This window comes from Pithys albifrons, chromosome 2 (genome assembly GCF_047495875.1).
Source record: "Pithys albifrons albifrons isolate INPA30051 chromosome 2, PitAlb_v1, whole genome shotgun sequence".
Lineage (NCBI taxonomy): Eukaryota > Metazoa > Chordata > Aves > Passeriformes > Thamnophilidae > Pithys > Pithys albifrons.
Window position 1 is genome coordinate 77,463,152 of NC_092459.1, and position 24,157 is coordinate 77,487,308.

The 24,157-nt window shown below is 36.9% G+C and overlaps 1 protein-coding gene across 1 annotated transcript in view; it reads left to right on the forward strand.

The window, feature by feature from the left end:
• The window catches only part of RYR2 (ryanodine receptor 2), a 371,658-nt gene that overhangs the window by 84,450 nt on the left and 263,051 nt on the right, over nt 1-24,157 (forward strand). Inside the window, exons 3-4 of the mRNA XM_071581075.1 lie at nt 1,669-1,773; nt 23,331-23,351. Of these exons, the coding sequence (XP_071437176.1) occupies nt 1,669-1,773; nt 23,331-23,351 (126 nt within the window). The remainder of the gene's footprint in view (nt 1-1,668; nt 1,774-23,330; nt 23,352-24,157) is intronic.

The following is a 24,157-nucleotide window of genomic DNA, read 5'->3' on the forward strand; positions in this document are numbered from 1 at the left end:
TCACCAGCAGTCTTTGAATGCCCTCCTTCCTGCTTTGTAAAATAAGGGCTTATGATAGTACTTACATTACAAGGATGTTTTGAGGAGAATCTAATTAGTTGTCTGTTGGCCTAGTACTAGCATGAAAAGCACTGTTCTAGTGTGTGAGTAGCTACAAAAGAAAAATGGTAATGAGAACACTGACAAGTTAGAGGCCTGATTCTGAAAGAATTGGCTTAAAAATTTTTCATGCCTAAGTAGCATTGCATAAGTCAGTCAGAGGAGGATGCTATTTAATCCTTTTTCATCTGGCCAAAACTTAAATTTAAAATACAATTTTACATTAATTTTATTGAGATGTAAATAGTGGAAGATGATGAAGATCTGTTATGTATTAAAAAAAATCTAAATTACTGTAGTTAGGAGGGATGAACAGCAATTTAGTGAGCTGCTAAGAGTGTGAGGTATTCTGAGGAAAAAAAAGTGGGGATGAAATGGTTTTGAAACCACCTTTTACAATTTGTCCTTGGAAGAGGCCTCTTCACATTGTACACTGAGTAAATGTACAGTTTTATATCTTTAGCAGCAAAAGCATTCATGGTGTAAAAAACTGATGTCCAATAGCAATAAAAGTATTTCTAAACTAAAATATGCAAGTAACTTGAAAAGAAAACGACATATGAAATAATTTCTTGAGGCAAGTAAAGGTGTGTAGGAGTTGCCTATTCTATTAACAGAAGAAAAGATCCCCACATAAAATCTAATTTTACTTTGCTACTTTGTAACTTAGACAGTGCTATTACAAACCTCTTTCAATTTTTACATGAATTTTTATGGTAGTCTGGAAAATTATCTTTTCAATAGCTCACTGATGCTTTTTTTTTCAATTGTGACAAGTTAAATATTTATTTTTATAAGACTCTAGTTCAATTCCAGTTAGACTACTGTGAAGCATTCTGCCCTGCCAGGCTGAGAAGCTGCTGGCCTGGTCTTGATACAGTGTCTAATGTTTCTGCTATGAAAATTCATCTTGACCTTCGGCATCAGAATGAGGTCTGACTACTACCAGTAGCCTAAAGACTGATTTGGTTTCCCTCACAAGCTGAGCGTAATGCCCAAGACACATGTTCCATATGCTAATGTCCAAGCAGATATTCCTCTGCTTTACTTGGCAGCTTTTCTACTACCAGTTTTCTCCGGTAGAATTTGGTATAACTTGTATTGCCATTCCTGTTCCTTTCAAGGAGCACCTCCAAGGAGAGTCTGCTTCCATTTTCCCTGTAACCATGACTAGATTTGTAAGATCTCTCTCCTCCATCTGGGCTGATCAAGCCCAGCTCCCCTCAGGCACATAGGGTGAAGTGCACCGCCCCTGACAATCATGGTCATCTCTGCTGAACTTGGTTTCCTCTTTTACTGAGAATGTCTTTGTTTTATTGACAGGTGACCTTACACTCTAGGTGTCAGCTCGCAAATGCTGAGTAGAGGGAAGAGTTGCTTCCTGTTGTTTACTGGCTAAGACTTAACTCTTGCAGACCAGTATGCGGCTGGCTCCCATAGCTTCAAAGATATGGCAGAACCTTCAGATTCATGGAAAGTGAGGGAAAATAGAGGCATTGGAAAGTGCTATTCAGCAGATCTTTTTTTAATGTGATCTCCTGTTTTGTTGTTGTTTTTTTTTTCACCTAGAATGTTCCACCTGATTTGTCCATCTGCACCTTTGTGCTGGAGCAGTCTCTGTCAGTACGAGCCCTCCAGGAAATGCTGGCTAACACAGAGGAGAAGGCAGAAGGGGTAAGATATTAAATAATCACTTTTTTTCATCTTGCAAAACACTACTTTTTTTCCCAGTGTACCACAGGTTTCATGTCTGTCACAAGCTTATAGCATTGATAATTCCTTATGCTAAATCTTCCTCCTTTGCTACAGGAAAGGTCTGTTTTGTGAGAAATTATAAACACTTGCAGCTTCCAATGAAGCTTGCCAGAGTTGTAAATTCACAACAATTTCAATGTGCTACAGGTCAGTATAGAGCTACAAGGATGTTTTAATTTGAGATCTCCCAGTGTATTATATAAAACGTGACTGCTTCTTCGGAATAGCGAAGATTTCTGAGCCTTCCTGACTGTGCCAGGTGAGACTGTCAAGTAGTCTTAAAATGTGTGCTGGTTTTCTCTAGAAATAATGGAATTGTTCTGTGTGGCCTGAGCTGAAATGTCCTGTAACAGACTTTTAAGCTGAAACTAGAAGTCTCAATGGACAAGAAATATGGCAACTAATGCATTTTTGTGGTCTGAAAATTAATTCCTAAATTTGAATTAATTAAATCCTTTAGGAAATATTATTATTCCTAATAGGAATTAATTAATTGTTTAACTAGCAAATAGGTGTTTACAGATAAATCATAGCAGTGCAATTAATCTTCTCTGCTGTGCAATTCATTTGATTTGTTATGCAGTAGTTGACTATTTCATATATGCTTTTTAGTGTTAATTTGAATGCTGTGCTCCAGCTCAAATCCTATAAACTTGAAGAGAGGAAGAGTGACTGTAGGCACAGGAGTGAAAGCTGGCAGGAGAGAGGCATGCCTCTGATATTTCTGGGAGTGCCTAGAGAAAGCAAACCTTAAATTATTGTAGTGTAGTTAGCCTTACAACATGCAAGGTACTGAGATTGAAAATATATTCAGGAAATGAAGTCTGGGACCAGTTCCATGGATGATCCAAAGTGTATTCTGTCAGTGAGAATTTGTTCCAAGGAGTTAAACAGCAAGAAAATGAAAAGCATATCCAAGAGAAGAGATGGTAGTGGCGTAAGCAAGTATGTGCTTCTAAACTCCTCCTCCCTCAGTCTGTAAATATTGAAACCAAGAGCGAGCAAAGACACACTAATAAATAAGTAAATAAATAAATACAGACATACAAAAATAACATACAAAGGACAGACACATATACAGGCATGTTGTTTTAATAGTGCCAAGGTCATGGGTTCAATCCCCTATATGGGCCACTGACTTAAGAGTTGGACTTGATGATCCTTGTGGGTCCCTTCCAACTCAGAATAGTCTGTGTGTGTGATTCTGTGTGAAATCACAGTCCAGACCTCAGAAAGTGCAGTGATAACTGTGTACAGCCAGGTGTGTGAAGTAGAGCAACAGTTTTGTTGCTGTTTATTCCCCACAGAAGTGGGCAGGAGCAAAAAAATAAAGAAAATTTAGAGGAATCTGTGTTAAAAGTAGTGCTATAGGGCAGAAATCAGTGAATAAAAAACATTCAAGTTTCAAATATGAAGTACTGAAACTTCTCTTTAAATCATGACATCAATTTGCAGATTCTCTGTTGCACTGTCTTTAGCAGACCATTGTGGTCAAGTGTCAAGCTAATACATACTTTTAATGCAGAGCTCACACCCAGAGAACATGGGAAAATGAGAAATGTCTCTGCAGAATGATTAGAAAATTTGAGCTCGAGTATTCTACTGGGAAAGTGAGACTAAAGACAGCTTTCTAGAGGTCACAGGTGGAATATTTGCACTAGTTCTGGACTATTTTCTGCACTAGGTGTGAGCAGAAAAAGACTTTTGTAGGGCACAGTGACTGATGAGACCTACCATGTTTGATGGTAATATGGTATTTTCTGTAAAAAATTACTGATGTTTTCTGTGCCTAACCATGAAGGTCAGAGTTCTGGCCATTTGTATCCATGCCTAAAGAGAACTTGTGGCAGCTGTACTGATGTGCAGGGCTCTGTACTCACTGGTCTTCTGAGATGTGCACAAGAAAGATAAAGCAAAGTTTCTGAATGTGGTCATTATGTGGCTGTTAGCTGTTTGCAAAGTAGTTCACCGTGCTCTCAGCACTGTTTAGATACCAACGCTAGCAGAAGATACAGAGCTACAGTTATGCCAACGCAGATAGATGGTGTTCACTGAATCTTATTTCTACTGCTAAATTTGGTGGCTTCTGTACAAATGCATTAGGGATCTGCCTCTGTGTCTCTTGAATGCTAATATATTGATCTTAGAGGAAAATCTTGAAAATAGTAGCTGGTAGGGGAACAGAGTCACATTTTTGTCAGTGTCAATATTTTTATTTCTAGTAAGTCAAAGTCAGGAGTGATGATGATACTAAAATGATTGAATACATGTTTGCAGATAAATTAGAAGAACTGGCATTTGATATCTGTATGTAATTTCCATATACAAAGTTTTCCTTTGCATTTATGTTTGTATACCATAGGGGAGGGAGGTAGTTATATAGGCAGCTTCATATTTAATTGAAATAACTGTTAGAACAGGTTTAAAGAGAAGAGGTAATTTTGGGCATACATCTGAAACACTATTATCTTCCAGGAGAAAGTTGTTCTTTTGTTTGTTTTGGGTTTGGTGTTTTTTTTTTTTTTTTGGTGAGAATAATAGGGTTTCATTTCATTTAGGAGAAGAAAGGATAGGAATTTCTTGAGATTGTTACTATAAACTGGATCCAATATAACCACAGTTTTCTAATGGAAAAAATCCTGCAAAGGGAGGTCTTTTCAGTCCTCAATTACTTTTCATTAAATTAGAAATCTTTAAGGCTGCTATGCTTTTAAGTGGTCCCCTTGTGATGGTTTGCTTTTATAGTTGTGTAATCTCTTGAATGCTATGTTTATGTAACAGGCATTCTTGTTATATAACAGGTAAGTTAGCAATAATGAAATTTTTGAGTAATATGAGCAACATCTCATGCTGACTTGAGTCAGAACAATAAGCAGCATTCTCATGCCTAAGAAAGAATAACTCTGTGCACTAGCTGGATTTAATGCTACTTCTCAACAGCAGACTTGTATTTTGTATGCTGTTACTACTCTCACTTTTTATGACAAGGAAAATGATTTCCCTTTATCCTGCTGCATATCCAGGAATGTGTTATTGGATTCCTCTGCAATAAATACTGAGCATTTTACCACAAGAATCTCAAAATGACAATTTCCATACTTCATGAGATCAGTGATCCATCTGAGTACAACTCCTTGTCTCTCCTGAATCAGCTGAATGCTAGTTTGAAATGTAACAGCAACAAATATTTAAAATTTCATAAGAAAGTGTAGTGTAGTGCTCACTTTCTTCTAGCCTCAGCTACTGAGTAGTTACTCTGTACTCTGAGGTTTTACAATTTCCCTGCAAAATACTGTGTTTAGCTCTGGCAGTTTATTAAAACATTGAAATTCATAGCTTGATTTGGTCTTGGTTTAAAAAATAAAATCACAACCTCCTTTGGTTGCTCAGATAGCATTATTTACACTTTCCATTTTGAATGGGTAATTTTTTTTATTTTAGTGAGGACTGGAGTGCTATATGCATGTACCACTTTTATTAGTCATCCACAGGAAAAAAAACCAAAAACAACAAATCAGAAATAGAGAAGGAAGAAGGGAGGAATCCTGAGGAGAGAGAATTGTTCGTAATTTTGTAAATGAAGACTATCATTACATAGTTCAGAGTGCCTGGAGTCTGGGCTGTGGTGTGTTAGGCAAGCAGAGTTCACCGTCCCAGACAGGCTTACAGCCTAGGTTTTATTTTGTGAGAATTTTGGCTTGGTTTTTGAATGTAACTTTTTATTACTAGAAATGCAGATGAAAGATGAAAATGAAAATACTTATGTTTTTATAAAGCATTTAAGACCATAAAAAGTTTTCAGATCATTTATCCTTACCCTGGTTGTTCAAGTTTTCCAGTGAACCTTCTTGCGAGCACAGTGCCTTGTATTTCACTAAAGCTCATTGGACTGAGTGATTCTGAGAAAGCAAATGCACAGCTTTCTGGAATAATTTAGGAATGGTCACTGCAAATGTTTTAACTGTATTTTGCTTCTAATTGTTTTTACTCTGAGAATTTTCTTTTCTTTTTTTTTTTTTTTTTCCAAATCATGTTTCCCTTTACTTGATTCAAGAGCTCAAACATTTGGTACTTTCTTCTTGTGAAAATGATGAAATGCCATAATCAAATCAGTTCCTGGAAAATTTCCCTGATTTGATTAGGAAATGAAGCCTGGCCATCTATCCATTAGTACTCATGAATTCGGTAACTTTTGAGATTTCTGGACGATATAAACAATATTAGAAACAGGAGTAGATAGTTATATTCTTACAGATGTGATGGATATTGGGTGGGAGAAAAAGATCTCACTTCATGTACCTTATAAGAAGAAAGGAAGGCCAAAATGTCTGTTTTACATTACTATCAACTGCTGCACACTGTTGTACTTCGGCACTACTGTCTTTTGCTCAGCAGAGGTGTCACACGGACATAGGAAGGAAGCTGGCAGTTTTCAGGTGTGAGGAAGGGATTTATAATTTGTGTCTTCTTTCAGTTTTGAGATTGAAACATCTTTTTCGTAGGAGTTGAACTACAGACCTGTATATTGTATGCTATTACCAGTCTCGCCTTTTATGATACAGAAAATGATTTTCCTTTGTCCTACTGTATATCCAAGAATTGCTTTAATTTTTCTTTGCAATTTGTCATGTCTTGCTGATAGCAGTGCTTCAGAAATGTCTTACAATGACTGGTACCTTTAGGTCCAGCACACTGATTTCAGCCCTGACATATATAGCAGGCAAAGTAGGTGATGCTGCTGGTTGTTACCAGTTTGGTTGCCAAAATCAAGGCCAGCATGCACACTCCTGAGCGAGCCCTCTTGCTTTAGATCCCCACTGATGACGTATAGATGAATTTCTCAGATTCTACTAAATGCTCCAACAAGTTTTCTATTGTGTGACAGAGTTGCCAGAAGAAAAGGTATCCAGAAATAATTGACATGAGACATCAGGTATCTTCTTAGCCTCAGACTTTTTTTCAGACTTTTGTCTGAATTCTTAAGCAAACACACTGCATGAAAAATAGGTATTAAGTTAAAAATTTGCCAAGAGAGTGTGAAAATTAACCTTAAGTGTGAGGTAACCATCATGAAGCCTATTGCTACTAACTCTTACTTGAAATATATTTCCAAGGGTTTTTTTCATATGATTCAATGTTAATTATTTTTTCTAATGGGAGAATCCAAGGATTCAAAACATGGCTTCTATCTGTATTTATATAACAAGGGGGTAGTTTGAACTTTTATTTTATTCTAATGCCTTTATTACTTTAAAGAGAAAAAACGGTTACAGTAACTAGGCACAGGAAATTAAATTAACTTGGCATCTAAAGGACATTTTCCCATAGGTGGAGAAGCTCAAAGTCACCTATCTTCTATATTGGCTAGAACAATAGAAAAGCTTGTTATTCCTTGAGTTATATTTACTTTTCTTGAATTTTCTGAAATATATCCAGCAATCTCATGATATAAATAATGTACTAATCTTTTACCTTATGTCTTTTATAGTCCTCCATCATAATTTTCAAAAATGAGACCACTGAAATTTGAAGATTCTGGATTGTATTTTACATACCATACTTGGTGACTGAACTACATTTATATATGTGTATGTGTCTGCTTATATGTGACACATATAAGTACAGTTGTATGTGACTTGCCTTCACATGCCAGTCTCATATACATCTTTGTGTGGATTAGAGTTGTTATATCCCCATGCGGAGAACTCTTAACTGCACCATTCTGTTGGAGTGGTTGAGAACTTTATTAACTGTCTTTTACAGCAGCTTTAATTATTTCTTTCAGCAGTGGTAAAACATTCTTTTCATTCTGGTCTACCAGAAGACTGGTGAGTGCCAAGCCATCCCAATTTTATTTTACTGTCCATCCACAGGAAATTCTCATATCATTGGCAGAATGTAGAGTAAGAGACATCTAATCTGGTGAGAGCTTCTGGAGCTCGTTTTTGCTGATAGGTGCTCTGTTCTACCAACATGAGGAGTGGGCATTGTCTTTTTATTCAGGTATATACAGGAGCATGAGACTGCTGTGGATTTTGTTTGTTTGTTTTCCCAAATTTTATTGGCAAAATAGGTGGAACATTCCATTCCTCTGCTAATGGCTAGGTTTCATGCTACATGAACTGCTTGCTAGTAAAATCATCTGCACTTGGAGTGTAATGTGTTTCTGCTGGAATTTTGTTTTAATGAGCCTTGCAGGACAGATGCACCAAACTCACTTATCCTCTATGGAACCCAGTGGATTTCTCTCAGTTGCTTTTGTGTCCTTTCACTTCAAATGGCAGCTTTTTGATTGCTTACTAGAAAAAATGTAATACTGAAATAAATAAGGATTTCTTTGCCTGTCATTTGTAGCAAGAAAGCAAATGTATATGTAGTTACAATTTCTGTCATTTGAGTGACTTAATAAACTATGTACTAGAATATGTCAGGAGAGTGTAGGACTTTCCAGAATTCATATTCCGATGATTTTAAGTGCTTATTCAAAAAAAATCACACTGTATTTGTACTTTCTGAGAAAACTTGAAGTTGTTTTTTGCTATTTGTCTTCCTAGAATTCATTATACAGGGAAAAACATTGGCTCCCAGTTGCCTTAATATGCTTGAAATCTGTTTACTTTTATGTAAAATGAAATGTAGAGTTAAATCCCTTGTTAGTTTCCTGCAAATTGATCTTAATTTCTGTATTGTCTACTGAGCACTTCAGTGTGCAGTTTTCTGCATTTCCCCCACCCAGTATTTCTTTGCCTGGCAGCTGTGCTTTTCTAATACTGCATGCCATGGAGATTTCCTGTGCTTGAGCAGTCTATCCTGTTCTCCTGGTTAGTAATAAAAATATGAAACTCTGCGCCACTATCAACTTCTGAGGCTTGGTCTTACATGGGATAGTGGGGTGGGAGGAAAAAACAGGCAGAAAATCTTATTTCCCATTTCTTTCTCAGTAAGGACATGAAAGTGTTGAAGTTTCTCAGATCTGCTCTTTGACTAATTGTACATACTTATGCCATTCTCAGAGAGATGGGGGTTCACAGCTGGAAGTTGATACCTGTTTCAGACTTTTGGGTGTTCTGCTAACCCATCTGAAGCTGGACATCAGTCCTGAAAGCAAAAGACTGATGTGTGGGATGATGTTCTTGGAACACACAGACACTGTTAGAGTTGAACTAAAGGAGAACTGTAGCCAATACAATTCTGTCATTGAAGTGGAATGAAAAAACTGGGATTAAAACAAAATCTGGTTCAGATTCCATGTGGTCCTAGGAACGAAGCTGAGACTAGCTAGAAAAAACTGAATATGAGCAGTGTACAAGTCACTGAAAATGGCACTTTGATGTACTTAGATGCCATGAGGACAGCTGAGAAATATTGGCAGAGATTAAGATGAGGAACTGAGGGTGTGCTATAGGGCTTTTACCTTGGATGAAAAGAGGTGGATTGAGCATCTTTATGCCTTTTGCCAGTCCATTCCATAGGTATTGTACCTTAGCCATCTATAAGCAAAAGCTTGTTAACACAAAGGATGGCAACATACAGATGCTATTTAGTAAAGATTCCCTGTAAAGTTTTGAAAGAGTTTGGTTAATATATTTTTGCTGGTGGTTTTTTTCCCTCTTCCCCCTAATGAAGTTTAAGCACAGTGAAACTGAAAAGCATACAGTTAAATTTGTCTTCAGAACCAAATCCTTTTTTTTCCTTTTTTTTTCTAGTTGTTGGAACTGATGTACTAAAGGCTATTGCACAAAATACAATATGCAAAGATAAAACTCACCAAATCCTCACATTTAGATGCTGTTGCAGAATGCTGAAGAGTCTCAGTTTTGCTGCTCAATCTTATATAAAGCTGAAATAGTCTCTTAAAACTTGTTTTCTTAATGCTACCAGATGTCTCACCAAAGCTATTAACATACTCAGTTTTTAAACCAGGTCAGTCTAGCTAAGCAGTTAGAATCAATGAGCTCAAAAGTGATGGCTAGTTGTATTTTTTATGGTTTTCTTTGTCTTCATATCTCAGGACTGATTTGTACAGATGTTAAGGATGGTTGCTGATGAAACCTACACATAGAGTAATGTTAGAAATCAAGTCCCAGGCATCTTAAACGGAACTCCCTAGTTTGTGTATTCTTTTGATTTTAATGCATCAATGCTTTGGATTCTTTAAGTCTACTGATATGTCATCTGCGGTATTGTAAAAATTGAATTAAAATATATGAGATTGGTGTTGCACTAGTGAATATCATAAAATTGATGGCATTTTTATGTCTCTAGGAGAGGGTTTTTTATCAAAATTCAGTACAATAGTTGCACACTGCATTGGAATGAAGTAAATAGTAAGTGAGCACCCTCTTGTCTACATGTTGAATGAGTCAGATTTGATGTTGAAAAGGTAATGGACATGTAGAAGGCTGTGTCATGAAACAGTGGCAGAACTGAAGTGAAATTAAGGTTCCACAGGTGGCATTTGTCACTTTTTGCCCCCCCTCCTCCCCTCCTTTTTTTCTCTTTGCCTTAATTTTTTTTTTGGTAAAGGTAAGCATGATTTTTTTAAAGTGCAGAAACTTGATACGTTAGCTTAATCAAAAGTGTTTTGAAATATTAAATTGGTAATGAATGTATATAATCTTTGGTAGTGTCTGCTTCAGCTCTCCAAGTGCAACTTTACATTAATCTCACAACTGAGGCAAGGCCCTGGGTAACATGATACACAAACGTTGTATTCTCTTCTTCTTTTGCAATGCACACAGCTGTAATATCAATTATTTGTAAAGCACAAGACCTTAAATGAAATAAAATATAACTTTCATTTTTGCCAAGTTACCCAGTTACTTTGAGAATGGAAAAGAGAATTATGTAATGTTTTTTACAGACTGTTTATACTTGATGTAAACATCCCATCATAGATATATGAAAATTCTTTAAATCTATGTTTGTCTTGTTATGCTTTCTTACAGGGATAGCTTCCTGCAATATTTGGCTAGGTTGATTCAATATTTTTAAAAAAGACAGATACTTTGTCTTGACTCAGTGGCTTGAAATAGCAAATGGAAGGAATATTTAGTTGACTAGTGGAAAATATCAATATAGAAAATACATAACATTGCTATAGAGGCTGGGAGTGTGGAAAATGCTAATTGTGTCTGTAGGACTAAGAAAGGAGTCTCCTATCAGGCAGCTCCATAGGACCTCAGCAGCTGGAGTTGGAAGATAACACCGGGGATTCTTCCTCTTGAAATGTGTTCAATGTGCTGATCCTCCAGGAGTTACCAATACCTTCTACGTTAATTGGAAGAAACAACAACCCCCTCTAATTCTCAAAATTAGTCAAGATTTTCTTAATTCAATTTTTTTTCTAACTCTGTTTATCTTGCAGGGTTCAGCACCTTGGGGTGCTTTTGGTGCTAATGATGCTCTATATGCTTCATAGATTTCCATATTGTTCAAGTTTCGATGGAAATGGTCCTTCCCAAAGGAGTAATGCTTGAACAACAGCAACAAGGGTAGCATTTAAAAGAAGAGATCGAACTAGCATCATGAGACTGAGTAGGACTGAACAGACTGGATGCCTCTCCTGAACCGGAAATGGGGAGGAATTGAGTTTGGAGGGGGGCAGGGTTCCTCTTGGTGCTGCGTTGCTAGTGTCTTGTCAGAGCTGGTGATAAACATGCATGATTTCCTGATAGCTGTTGATGAACACATCTGGATAGGTACTCATCATCATGGCTGGGCTTCATGAATGAAGATGTGGGAAGGGGTCTCCCCACATGGGTGTGTGGATTTTTTAAGTGAGGTACAGCGTGCGTGGAACTGGCCCCACCCTTTAACTCCTAAGATTCATCTGCCACAGCTGAGCGAGCTTGGACGGTGACAGTGAAGTCCTGAGGACTAGAACCTACAGCCCTTGGTATTCCCAGGAGGTCTCCCATCTAAGTACTAACCAGGGCTGACCCTGCTTAGCCTCTGAGATCTGACAGGATTGGGCATCAAGATGGCATTTAACAAGCATGAGGATTCATCTGCACGTATGTACTTGCATCTCCCTGTGGCAATAAGAAATTTAATTCCATGGGATCTACATCACTGAGCAAATCTACAATATCTTACCATAAATAATAGGTCTGGTGAGAACAGCTGTCATTTTACACCTATCTTTGAAACAACGATTTGTCTGTGAAGAAATGATTTCTCTTGATGCCCAGCTCTTCCTCAGTGGCTGTGGGAGAGTTGATTTACAGAGAAGGTTTCTGGTGTTGTTGCCTCATGGAGAAGGTTTCTCATTTTGGAATGTTGTGCTGGAGAGTCATCAAATGGTTTGTTTCCATAATTAGCATAAAATCAAAGCCTTCAAAGCAGTGTATTGGACATTTTAAAGTATTTAAGTACGACTGTAGTGTGAGCGCCACACTATTTCAGGTCTAAAGTTAACATTGAGATTTGTTTCTCTCTTATAGAGAATTACCATTTTTTATTTACTTGTGAGGATGGCAACAACTCTTGAGTTTGGGATATGGGGAAGGAAAGTGAAAGAAATGAAGGGGTTTAGGACCAGTGGTGTTAAGTGAACAAAGAGAGGCTGAGAACAAAGAGCAGCTCTGTTTGCAGAGATGAGATTTTGTCCATGGGCTCCAGGTGCCTTATTGCAGCTGAGTCTGGGACCTGAGCATAGCAGAGGCTGTGAACCTCTGCTCTTAACATGGGCACTATTTGCCTTTTTGAATGGTCGGATCATCCACCTATAGACCATGAACTTGCCTCTGTGTGCATCAAGATTGCTCACCTTTTCCTAAACTTAGGCTTCAGTTTTGAGCATTTGACTGGACACTCTATGACCAGAACCTTGTTCCTGCCAGGGTAGGTCAGGACTGCAGGCTCCAGGGCAGGGAAGGGAGCTGCCCCCTGCCCACAGCAGCCTATGCAGCCAGCCTGCTTAGCCACCTCTTGCCTCTGTGATGAGTAGCGGGTCCCACATCAGCAGGCTCCATTTTGGAGTGTTTGCAAGATCTCAGCTGCAGTAAGGGCTCCTGCTGTGTTCCTGCAGGCAGTCTGGATTGATTTCTTCCCCTTCAAAAGCATGCCTGTTAAATATACATACATATATATATATATACACACACATACACATTTAGGTTAAAAAAGAGGGAGTATGCTCTTTTTGACTCTTCCTGAATTCTTTGTATGCATCTGTCCTTAATTTTTCAAATGAAAATTGAAACCTGTGCTTTTAGAGTGTTATCAACCTGGAAAGGGAAAAGGGGGAGTTATTATTCTCTCATTAATTGCTGTTTTAAGGTTTTTGATCTTGAACCATAAACGTGATTTTGATAAAAATGTGATGGTTGCTGAGCTGTTAAGATTGCCCTCTCTTTCTCTAGAAGTATCTTCTTTCTGCCTGGGCTACAGCCCTTTCCTGCATTTGTTGGTTAGACTGTTACTTGCTCTTTAGTCTTCCAAATAATTGTCATTCCATCTGTGCATAAATAGATAGGGCTTTGGTTTCCTTTTTCATGTCATAGTAATGAAAGTTCATGTCTTGGTTTTCTTTATGGAAATAATGTACTTTTAAATAGGCAGAGCCAAAAAAAGTAACTTGACAAGAACAGAGGGCAGTCAGGCTGCAACCAGTAAACTTGTGTTCTAAGTATGTTGGGTGTTGTCATCAGCTTTAGACCTAATTTATTCAGTTTATGAAGTCCTGTATTATTGTATATGATTTTTGTAATTCTTGTTTCGGCAGATACTGCTGATGGTGTGGAATGTGCTTGTAATTACAGTGGTATGTGCAGCTTGCACTCCTGAAACAGCCTTTGGTAGCTGACAGTCTGTTGATAAATATGCAGAACACTTACTTTTTTTGAAAGAAGTTTCTATTTAAAAAAATACTGGGATGAGTCACAGAAGATAATGGTACATAACGAGCAGAAAGAAAAGTACAAATTTGGAAATCCTGTTTTTCGTAGTGGTGATTATTTAATGTGGTAAATTCACATAGTCGAATGTATATGTAGGTCATTTAGCAACAGACTATTCTGTATGTATGGCTAAACTTTGCGAACACAGATTTGGGCAGGGCTCTCCCCATGTGGGTGTGCCCTTCCAGCCTCCGCAGTGGATTTTTTAGGTGAGGCACAGCGTGTGCAGAACTGGCCCCACTGTTTAAGTCCTAAGGTCCATCTGACATGACCGAGGGAGCTTGGACAATGACAGTGAAGTCCTCAGGACTGTCACAGCACCCGGTACTAACCGGGGCTGACCCTGCTGAGCATCCAAGATCTGACGGGATGGGATGGCAGGGAGGCATTAAACTGCCAGGGGACGGTCCCCACTGAGACTCGAACTCAGGTCCTTGGGATTCAGAGTCTAGAGTGCTCTCCATTACACCACGGGACCACCCTAGACTATTCTAGTTAATTGGTTATTACATGCATTTTGGTCTTTTTGTAAAATTTCATTTCCAGGTGGTGTTTGTTAACTTACAATCTATCTAGTGGGTATTGCTCTGCTTCTTCAGAAGAACTTGTGTGTGTGCCCAGATTGTAATAATGTCACTAACTGATAAAATCCTTTGGCTGTTGCAAGAATTTCAGCTGAGGTTGCTTATTCTCTTTCTTCTGCTTTGTGCCACTACTTTTTAGGTATATTGCTTTGTGAAATACAAAACCTTTGTCTTAAAGAAACAATTTGTTGGTGGTTTTGGAGATCTTCAGAGGAACATATTAGGCAGCCAGCATTTACCTCTGTCCAGAACAAAGACCACAATTCTCTTTCTGTACTCTTTCTTGCTATTACTGCAAGAAGTAACAAGACTCCAATGCTTGTGACTCCGAGTATTCCAAGAAGATGCAAAATATAAGATAAAACTTTTTTAGGGATCCAAGACCTTGTGTAGAAATAACAGTTAAAACATGGACTTGCTTGATTTCAAGACTGCACACTGGTTAGCCTTTCTGTAGTTTAGATATCTGAACCTAGACAGCTTGCTGAGTCCTTTCTCAACTCATGTATGCCATGGCATAAGCTGAGAGGAGAAAGAGTATGCAATAGACTTTCTGCTGAGATTTCTTTTCCTGTTTTTCACAATGAAATTCTTATCACTTTCATAAATGATTTCAAGGTTTAATTGGTTTGATATAAAACAGTAAAGAAAAATAATGCCTTAACACAGAGATATCTTTAAGGCATGTAAAAGCTTAACCAGGGATTAATGAAATAAACTGATATGCTGATCTTCACAGTAAAAATTGATCATTTCTGCTTGATATAGTTTATCAGTGAAGTACAAAAATTGCCTTGTTAATGTGCTAAAGCATTTAGGAAAGCATTTGTGACTTTTTTTACATTTTTCTTTCTCTTGCTCTCTATTTTTTTCTTTCTGGCATTGATAATCTTATTCACAATGTCTTATACCACAGGCCACTCTCTGAAACCTTTTGTGGATAGGACAGGATAATGTTTACAGACTTTCCATGTAATTTGAAATGGAAATCTCCTGAGGGTTTGAAGGCTACAAATTTAGTTGTTAATTTAAATATAATACAGTAGGAAGCATTTTCTAATTTCTTTATTGCATGCTTATTCTGCTTGTATTTAAAGCAGTTACGAATATTTAGCTCATAGCCATCTCCTTTTTATAGTGTAACTGCATTTCACAAGTGGAAATTTCATTACTTTTCCTTCCTAATTCTGGGTGGATTTTTCATTTGCATCAGTTTGCTGTTTTTGTTTTGGCCTATTAGATCAGTTCAAACTGAGGATAAGATTAGACTAATCAAGAAGGCTGAGAGAGCCATATATGCAGGAATGCTACTGTAGTTGAGATCTGGAAAGAGCTTCTTGAAAATGATGCTGTGAAAGTGATGCAAACACACAACATTCAGTCATGTCTAAGTGAAGACCTTGGTCTGTGAGGACATGCTCAGCTAAAGGTTTCATTTGTTTTGCAGCTTGGCATAACCAAATAAATAGACTGCTTTTGAATTAATTAGCTTTCTAATATAATACTGACACTGATTCTTTGTACTGATTTCAGAGTACAACAGTAAAGGACATGTGCATCTGTTTCTTTTGCATTATTATAACTTTTTTTTAATATGTTTTTTAATGATTTTTTTCTTTTGATAGATTTTATTTCCTTAATTTATGCTATTATTTTTTGTTCTGCTGCATGTTTTCCCCCATCTTGTGAGACTGCTTGTTTCTATACATTGTTGTCTCATTCCTCTTACTCAGGAGATTTTAACTTTGGAGCTGAACTGATTGACCAGTATGCAGCTTGGTTACTAATGCTAATATCTGACTTTCCTTCCTTAATAACATTACTTCCAGAATGTCCTTATTTTCTTCCAAATGTCACAGTCTTTACCTCACGTCCCCACCCCAATCCAGTTAAATTAGAGCAGCACTGAAATAGAGACAGAAATAATTCATGGACAACATGAGAAAATAGCCATGAAACAAATATCTTTTGTTTAAATGTCTCAGTAGTGCCGTGGTAAAGCACTGGAATTAATACTATGAGTTTTTTTCAGACTTGTGCACTCATAAATCCATGTCAGACCTTGTTAAGAGAATGAAAGCATTTGGTTGCACACGTTGTATTTGAATTCCAAGCTAAACTCTTTCTGTAATATGAAAAAATTTAATTTTGCAACCTCTACTCCAATATTTGACAACTTCATTTTTCAGGACAATGCTGTCTGCAGATACCCATCAGTTAGGCAGTGTACCAGCTAAATTGCATGATGAGCTTATTAACTCCCATCTAATCATCCAGTCATGGCTGATTAATCACTCTTCTGGTGCCTGGTAATAAAATCTGCTTTCTGTGCCACTGACCAGCAAACTGCTGTCTAATTTCATGTGTGGGATGGTCTTTGCTGACGGGATCAAAGTGTAGCTGTTTTCCTTTTAAGGACTGTGTGAAGAAATTATCACATGCAAGTGTCTGGCATGTACAATTGTCCTTCTTTGCTTAAGGGATAGGAAAAATATGTGTTTCCTCACAGAGCTAAAAAGCTGTCCTGTGCTGTGGGGACAGAGTGGAGCCATTTTGGAACAGGAATGCAACTGTAGCTGGTGGATTTTTAAATATTCAAATCACCTATCTCCAACTGCGAAACTCTGAATTCATTAATTACTTTGTATTAGTAAGCAGCAAGATAACACAAGAGAGCTGGCAGCTCTGTAATTTTCTCAGCATGGGAGGAGGGGGAAAGTAATTTCATCCCTCATACCAATGGAGAAATAACACCTCCCATTTCTTTTAAGAAGTGTTTCGTGTGTTAATGAATAAGTCAAGTTATTGAGGTACTTCCTTAAAAAAAGTATGAAGATTGGCAGTTAAATGCACTCTTGACAATTTAAGCTCTCTGATTCACACTACAGTAGCCTAGTTAATAACATGTTTGAAAGGTAACGGCAACTGTGACTATGATGGGCTGAAAAGGTTTTTAGGTTTGTGAGCAGAACCTCCACGTGTAGGAGGGGAGAGTCAGAAATGAACCAGAGGTCTCTTGGTGTAACAAACCAGAGCTCTTTTAGTTTCCTAGCACTGACCAGAAAGTTTTCTTAATCAGACTTTTGAACAAAAAGCCCAAATTATAGCTTCCTATTTCTGTACTTTGAGCATTTTCATTAGTCTAGAGGTTGTCTGCAGGTGCCACACGTAGCTCAGTAAAATAACAAAATATAAACCCAGTAATTTTCTTAAGAAATTTTTTAAATAAGTCTTTACCAGATGATGATGTGTTATAAAGAGGGATGGAGTTATGTCCAAAAATATTAGACTGTACTTATGGTAAGGTCTGCCCTACCAAAGTTGAAATTTATATAAGCTAAATGTTTCTTGATGCAAAGAGAGAAAGTGAGAGAAAGGAGAGGAAGAAGAGAAACTCATTATTTAATGCAGTGGGGGCTTTCCTATTGGGCAGATGGACTTACTTGCTACCAGTGGAAAGCTTTATGAAAAGGTGAGGTAGTTTAGAGGCTTATTCTACTTAAAATACTGACTACCTACAGCTCTTTTAGAGACGGTTCACTGCTAAAGGGAGGACAGGAAATAAAACAGTGGGAGAAAAAAAAGCATTGAACTTTTGCAGGCAAACAGGTACTGTCATTTTCTCTTGAGTGCACCTTATTTAGCATCAGAAGTGATTGTTAGCAGGCCATTTCAAGTACAGCACTGAAAGAGTAAGAGTTGGCTTTGATCAACTGTACTTTGATCAAATGCAAGTACTGGAAAAGATCAAGAAGGGCAGGCACAGTATTTTTGCATTCTGCTTATCCTCAGGGAGAAGGAAGGACAGGATCAAAATCATTACCTATTTAAAATCCCAGAATTGTGACAAGCAAGTATTTCTAACCTGGCATATGGGCTCTTCTTTTGTGTGTGCTGTATTTGGAATGAGGATGTATGAGGATGTATGGCATAAAAGTAAACATTTTTATTATCCTAGACAAGTTTCATATTTTGGAGGTATATAGCAGCAGGCATTTTTCCAGTCTTACCATTCCATAGCCCTTGGAATGCTCATATGCTCAGTTTTCTTTTTAGGGTAATAGTCAGTAAAAACTAACTTTGGGGGAAGAGAAATTAATTTGTTTCTTCTCAGTTATGTTTTATGATCTAAGTTGCATACAGAGAAGGAGTTAAACCAAATAAACATGAAAGCACAGCTCTTGAAGCATCTTGAAGACAGAAGTCTGCAGTGGAAGACAGCCCTTGGATGGAAGAGAAGACATAGCATCAATTAACTTATTGAGTATTGAATTCAGGAAGTTAGAGAGTCTAAGAAATTAATCATGTATTATAACAGAAATAAAAAATACAATTAAATTTGGAATCTATCTGGTTCAATTTTGGTTATTCTTACCTTGCTTGTCTCTATTAAAGTTTTAGACAAGGGTTTTGCTATACGTTCTCAGTTTGCGTAACTGAGAAATGGAAAAAAAAATCTGATTTTTCTAATAAGAGTTTCCTTCTTCCATTCAGAAAAATAAGTATAACTGCAAGGGAAGATAGAGCATCCACTAGTGGGAATACATTTCCTCATTGAGATTTCAGCTCACAATCCCATCTGTGGGTAATGGTTGTATATTATAAATACGGAGTTTTCATAAATATTTGTAGAGATTGTGATTAGCCATAGTCAGCTATGATTTTCCTGTACTGTGTGGAATAAAATTCCTTAGTGTTCTTATGTGCTACTCAAGCAGATGAAAGAAAAGAGAATACAGAAGCCAGAATTAGGAATGGGAGGTTTTCATAGCTTAAAGTAGCTTACTTGGCAGCTTTGTGCACTGGTAATTAATGGATATTCAGCACATGCTCTCTGAGCTTGCTTTATGTGAAGATTTAAAAAGTGAGTTTGTGAATGACTTCTCATAATGGTAAAGAGGTTCCTCCATTTCTCTTAATTTAATTCATGGCTCCTTATGGCAAGAGAAGACAGGGATAACAGAACCACATTCCTTCTCTTTTTAACTGGCTTTTATGTCTGGTTAATGTAATGCTGGATATCTGCAGTGCTCAGAGGACAAAAAAGGTGAAAAAAAATCACCTTTCCAGTTTGGATTAAATGAAAGCGTGACTGAACAGATTGGAGTTCTGATGTGCCTCTGAAGAGAAGTCAGCAAGTGCAGATTCCTGAAGTTTCTGGATTGGCATAGCAGTAAATTATTACGTGGTGGCAGTATGTTTCTCTTTGAGAACTGCTTACTAGAGCTATATAAGATTCTAAGGGAAGTATTAAGACTCTGTAGTACAGGGCTCTCTTCTAGTTCAAGAGGAGAAATTATTTTGTAATTATTAATGCCTTCTTTGATCTATTGCTTGATTATTACAATAAAACTTTGAATCCTTTTCCTGTATTTTTTAGACAGCCACATACCTAGGTGCTATACCATTTTGTTATCCATAAAACACTACTCTCTAGTTTGAAGTGTCATCTTTTCTACTCATCGAAGTAGTCGTGTTGATGGCTACTTGCTAGCAGTAGGCAGTGAAATAATTCTTTTAAGTTCAAGATCATAACTTTCTGTAAAATGGTTAGCGGAGTATAAGTAGTTCACAATCACTAGGTATATTCTTGCGACATGATATCCTTCATCTCTTTGCTAATTCTGATGTTCTCATGGCAAGATAACAAATATCTGTATTCAGAAGTGTCATATGGCAATGACCCCACTAAATTTTCATATCTAGTGTTAGATAGGGTCATGTTCTTTTTTTTTTTCTCTCTGAGAAAGTCTTCAAGTACCCAAGTACATGATGAAAGAATATTTCTAAGTAGCATATTATCTTTGAGGTATCTATGTTTTAGTTTGGATTCTCTGTCCTATACTGGAGGAAATGTTAGAAATCCAGGTAGTCTTTGGATAAAGATAAAAATCAGTATGTACATACCTAAGCATTTTATTTTTCCAAACAACTTTACTTAATGATCAGGAGAGAAAATTAGGCAGAAGAAGAATAGTTATTGAATTCTAGGGATTTAGATATATTGTGGCAATGCAGAATTTATTGTGCTTTATAATATAAATGATTGTACTATTCTTTCAGACTGTGTTGCACATAATATATGATAGAAATGAAGCACTTTCCAGTGTAAGATGTCACAGTGAGGGGGAACTTAACAAAGTGATGGCCAGTCCCTGCCTGCCATCCCCCCAACCCTTCTTGAATTGTACATTTCCTAGACCAGTTGGAAGATCTGCACTTCCTAACAGGTGAACAGCTCTGCAAAACCTAACTTTAATAATTTGTGGTAAGAACAGGTGATTCTAAATCTGAAGAGCATTAAACACTCCAAAAAAGGGAGGTGACACAATGTGGTCTGATAGAAGAGAATATTAGAATTTGTTTGTTTGTGGTTTTTTTTCCTGTTTATTTCCTCTGTGTATATGGGGGTTCTGGGGTTTTTTTTTTTTGGTGGTTTGTCTTGTTTTGTTAGGCTTTTCATTTTTCTTCAGTTCTTCCTCTGGATTAATGACTAATGCATATGTAGCAACAGGAAATTTGAATTTTAATGTTTCCTAAATTTGTATGCATATAGAGAAGTCCATGGGAAAAAGGGTTTCTATGGCTTCTAGTCTTGAAGGTAGACAAAAAATGGAGGTCTCAGTGTGAAACAGAATCTGTGTATACGTGTGCTGTGAAGTATCTGCTTGCTTGTTATCTGAATCATAGGTTAGATCTTAGATACAAACACTAGGCTGAGTATTCCTTTGTTTCTTTTCATTTCTGTTTATGTGAGCTTTACATTTATTTTGTCTACATTAGGGCAGTTCCTCTTGCATATGAGTAATCTTGTTTACTTTTAGCTTTACCTAATCTGTATTACCAGGAATTTCTAGATGAGCAAATACATTATTAGGTCATGCTTATGCCTTTTTTCACTCCCAAATGGGATACTAAATGTCTAGAAGGTCATAAGTCTTCCAGAATAGGTAAAAACAAACCAAAAAATTTATCTCCGCATGTTGCACAGCCATGTTTTAGAACTTGGGACAAAGTGGTCTGTAAGAAAGAAACACCTTCTTGTGACTTCAGACACTAAGTGAGCTCTCCCAAAGATGAAAAGAGAACCCACTGAATCTGGGAGTGCTCTGAAGAGGCTCACAGCAGAAGACCTGTAGAATATGGCTGTAATTAAAAATGCAAGATTTTATTGTGCCAGGCTTTCAGAAGCAGATCTCTTTGGATGCATCCATAGTCTTTCCTGTATGACTGTTGTGCAGGTGTCAAACTGTACAGTTTGACAAGTGTACATGCACCATTCAAGTACTAGTCCTGAGAGGCTGCTGAATAAAGGTGCCTTTGGCATATGCCAAAGCCTGGCAATTCTATTAAAAGATGACTATACCAATGCAGAATTTGTGTGTACAGTTTAAAAATACTTGGCAAATATTGCACTTGACTCGTGAACCTAACTAGTGTTTATTGAAATAAGTAAGTAGACAACTCAGCAATTATAAGGCAATTAATTGTAGAACTGATAATGTATGTTGAGCTTTGAGTGGATTTTTTATATCTATACTGCCCGGTTCATTTATGTTTTGGGACAGCAAGCACTTATCAAAGCAGGGCAATAAAGCATGAATCAATTCACCTCTTTCTGGCCTTGTCACACAGGCAAATTGCTTGCAGTGCTATTTTCAGAGCATAGACAATTAAGCAAAAGATATATGTAAACCAAGAAAATAAATATTTGTACATAAATCTAACTTGACTATTCCTTATTCATTTTTTAAGACATTGTAGTTGTATTGTTTGCTTTTAGATTTAAATTATTGCTTACTTTTCTAATTTATCAACATCTTATTAAATCTGTTCTTATATTGCATCTGTTTTTAAAGCACTTAGGTGTTTTAGGAGGGATTTCTGCAGCTTTAGTTGATAACAAAAGTCACAGTAAAGATTACTAAAAAAATAGAGGCAAATCAGAATTTTGTGTGCTAGCAGGACTGAACAATATAAAAATATAAAACTCCTCTTTAAAAAGTATGTGAAAGAAGTGAAAAAATTACTTTGAATGGAAATATTTTAACAGATGAGAACTAAATACATTGCCTTTTATTGAACTAATTTCACAAGAAAGTTGGAATCCAAATATTATTGGTTTTGAAAATTACTCATGGTTTGCCCTAAACTGTCCGTTTATTGTTAAACTTTTATGTGGCATCTGCTGACAAGGGGTCAATATGTACCTGCAGTAAGACCATGGTGCCAACTAAGTTTTTAATAGGTAGTGCCATACAAACTGTTCTAGTAGCTGAAATGTGTTCTAGTAGATAATCCTTTCTGAGATTGTAAGATAGTCCACACACTTTTTAGAGAAAGTAGTTTAAAATCTGTTTCCTTAATGAACCTTGAAACAGTTTTGTTAAATGCAAAACCTTAAGCTTTTGGAGTTATTCTGTCTTTCACCATAGGGATATTGAATGACATTTTGGTGTGCTGTTCTCTATTCTTATGCAAGATATTCTCTTATATTGTAGGGTCAGGGTCTGACATGTACCCCTAATTTTACCATTTATACTTAGGGCATTCATTAAAATGGCAAACCTTGAATAACAGCAATGAAACCTTTTTGAGTGAATAATGTGTTTACTTATGCCAGAGGTTTACTCAAGAGGAAATGGAAATACGATTTGTGAGAAACTGTGTTCTGCATTTTTGATTGATTGGTACTGAATACAGTGTGGAATTAATTCAGCATCAGTCTTCCTTTGCTGCCTGTTATCTGCCATTTAGATGGACATTTTGGACTTCCAGAATTTGAAGAGCTTTCCACAAAATAAAGATAGAAAGTGAGATATTGGCATTTTAAAGAGAAGATGTATGGAGAATAATATCTACTCATATATTTTCTTTCATACTAGATAGATACATTTCCGAAAATGTGAAATGTTAACTTCAAAATAGACTTTGATATGCTGTATTTAAGGAAAGAGATTTACTGATTTCTTGCTTTTTCTTTCTACAGCTAGTTGATGTGGAAAAATGGGTATGTGATTCTGTCTTTTATTCACTTGATTCCAAATGTTTCATGTTGCCACTGAGTCTAACATGTCTGTTTTGACACCCTGTGTGTTCATGACCCTTCAACTTGCATGGCTCAAAAAAAAAAAAAAAAGGCAAATACATGGTTGTGTAAAATCTGGTCATTCGTGAATTGTCATACCAAATTTCATGTTACCACAAGGACTTTTGTCTCTTTGGATTTGATCACTGCATTGTGTAATATAAACGTGTGATTATTGCCTGTCAGTTTTGAGCCTTGCTGTCTAATGTTATAACTCCATTCTGTAACCCACCCTGCCTCTTCCAGTATAGGCACTGTAGTCCTAAACTGCATGACAGTAAGATAATTAATACAGATAAATAATGGGTGATGCCATATGTAGCTTCAAATACATGAAATATGTAATGATTGAGAATAGCTGCTATAGAATAAAAAATAGTATTTCTTAGATCTTAGGAAATAAGGCATAGTTCTCTGCTGAATGCGTTTTTAAGGCTTTTCCTAATGTGTCTGTGTATACCATGCATATTTGTTTGGGCATCTGATATAACTCCCCTCTGTGGGACATATTTACATATGTTTTTCTTCAATGTAATTGCTAACATCTACATATGTTTGAATTAGTGGTCATAAAATTGTGTGTAGAATTGTTTGTTCACATTGAAAACGTTAGAAGTCTCTCTGAAAGCTTGGACCACAGTAGTCGTCCTTGGTTTCTTAACACATAGCTTGAGCTACACATGACTGGAGGCAAACTCAGACATCTGGAATATGGCCAATAACATAAG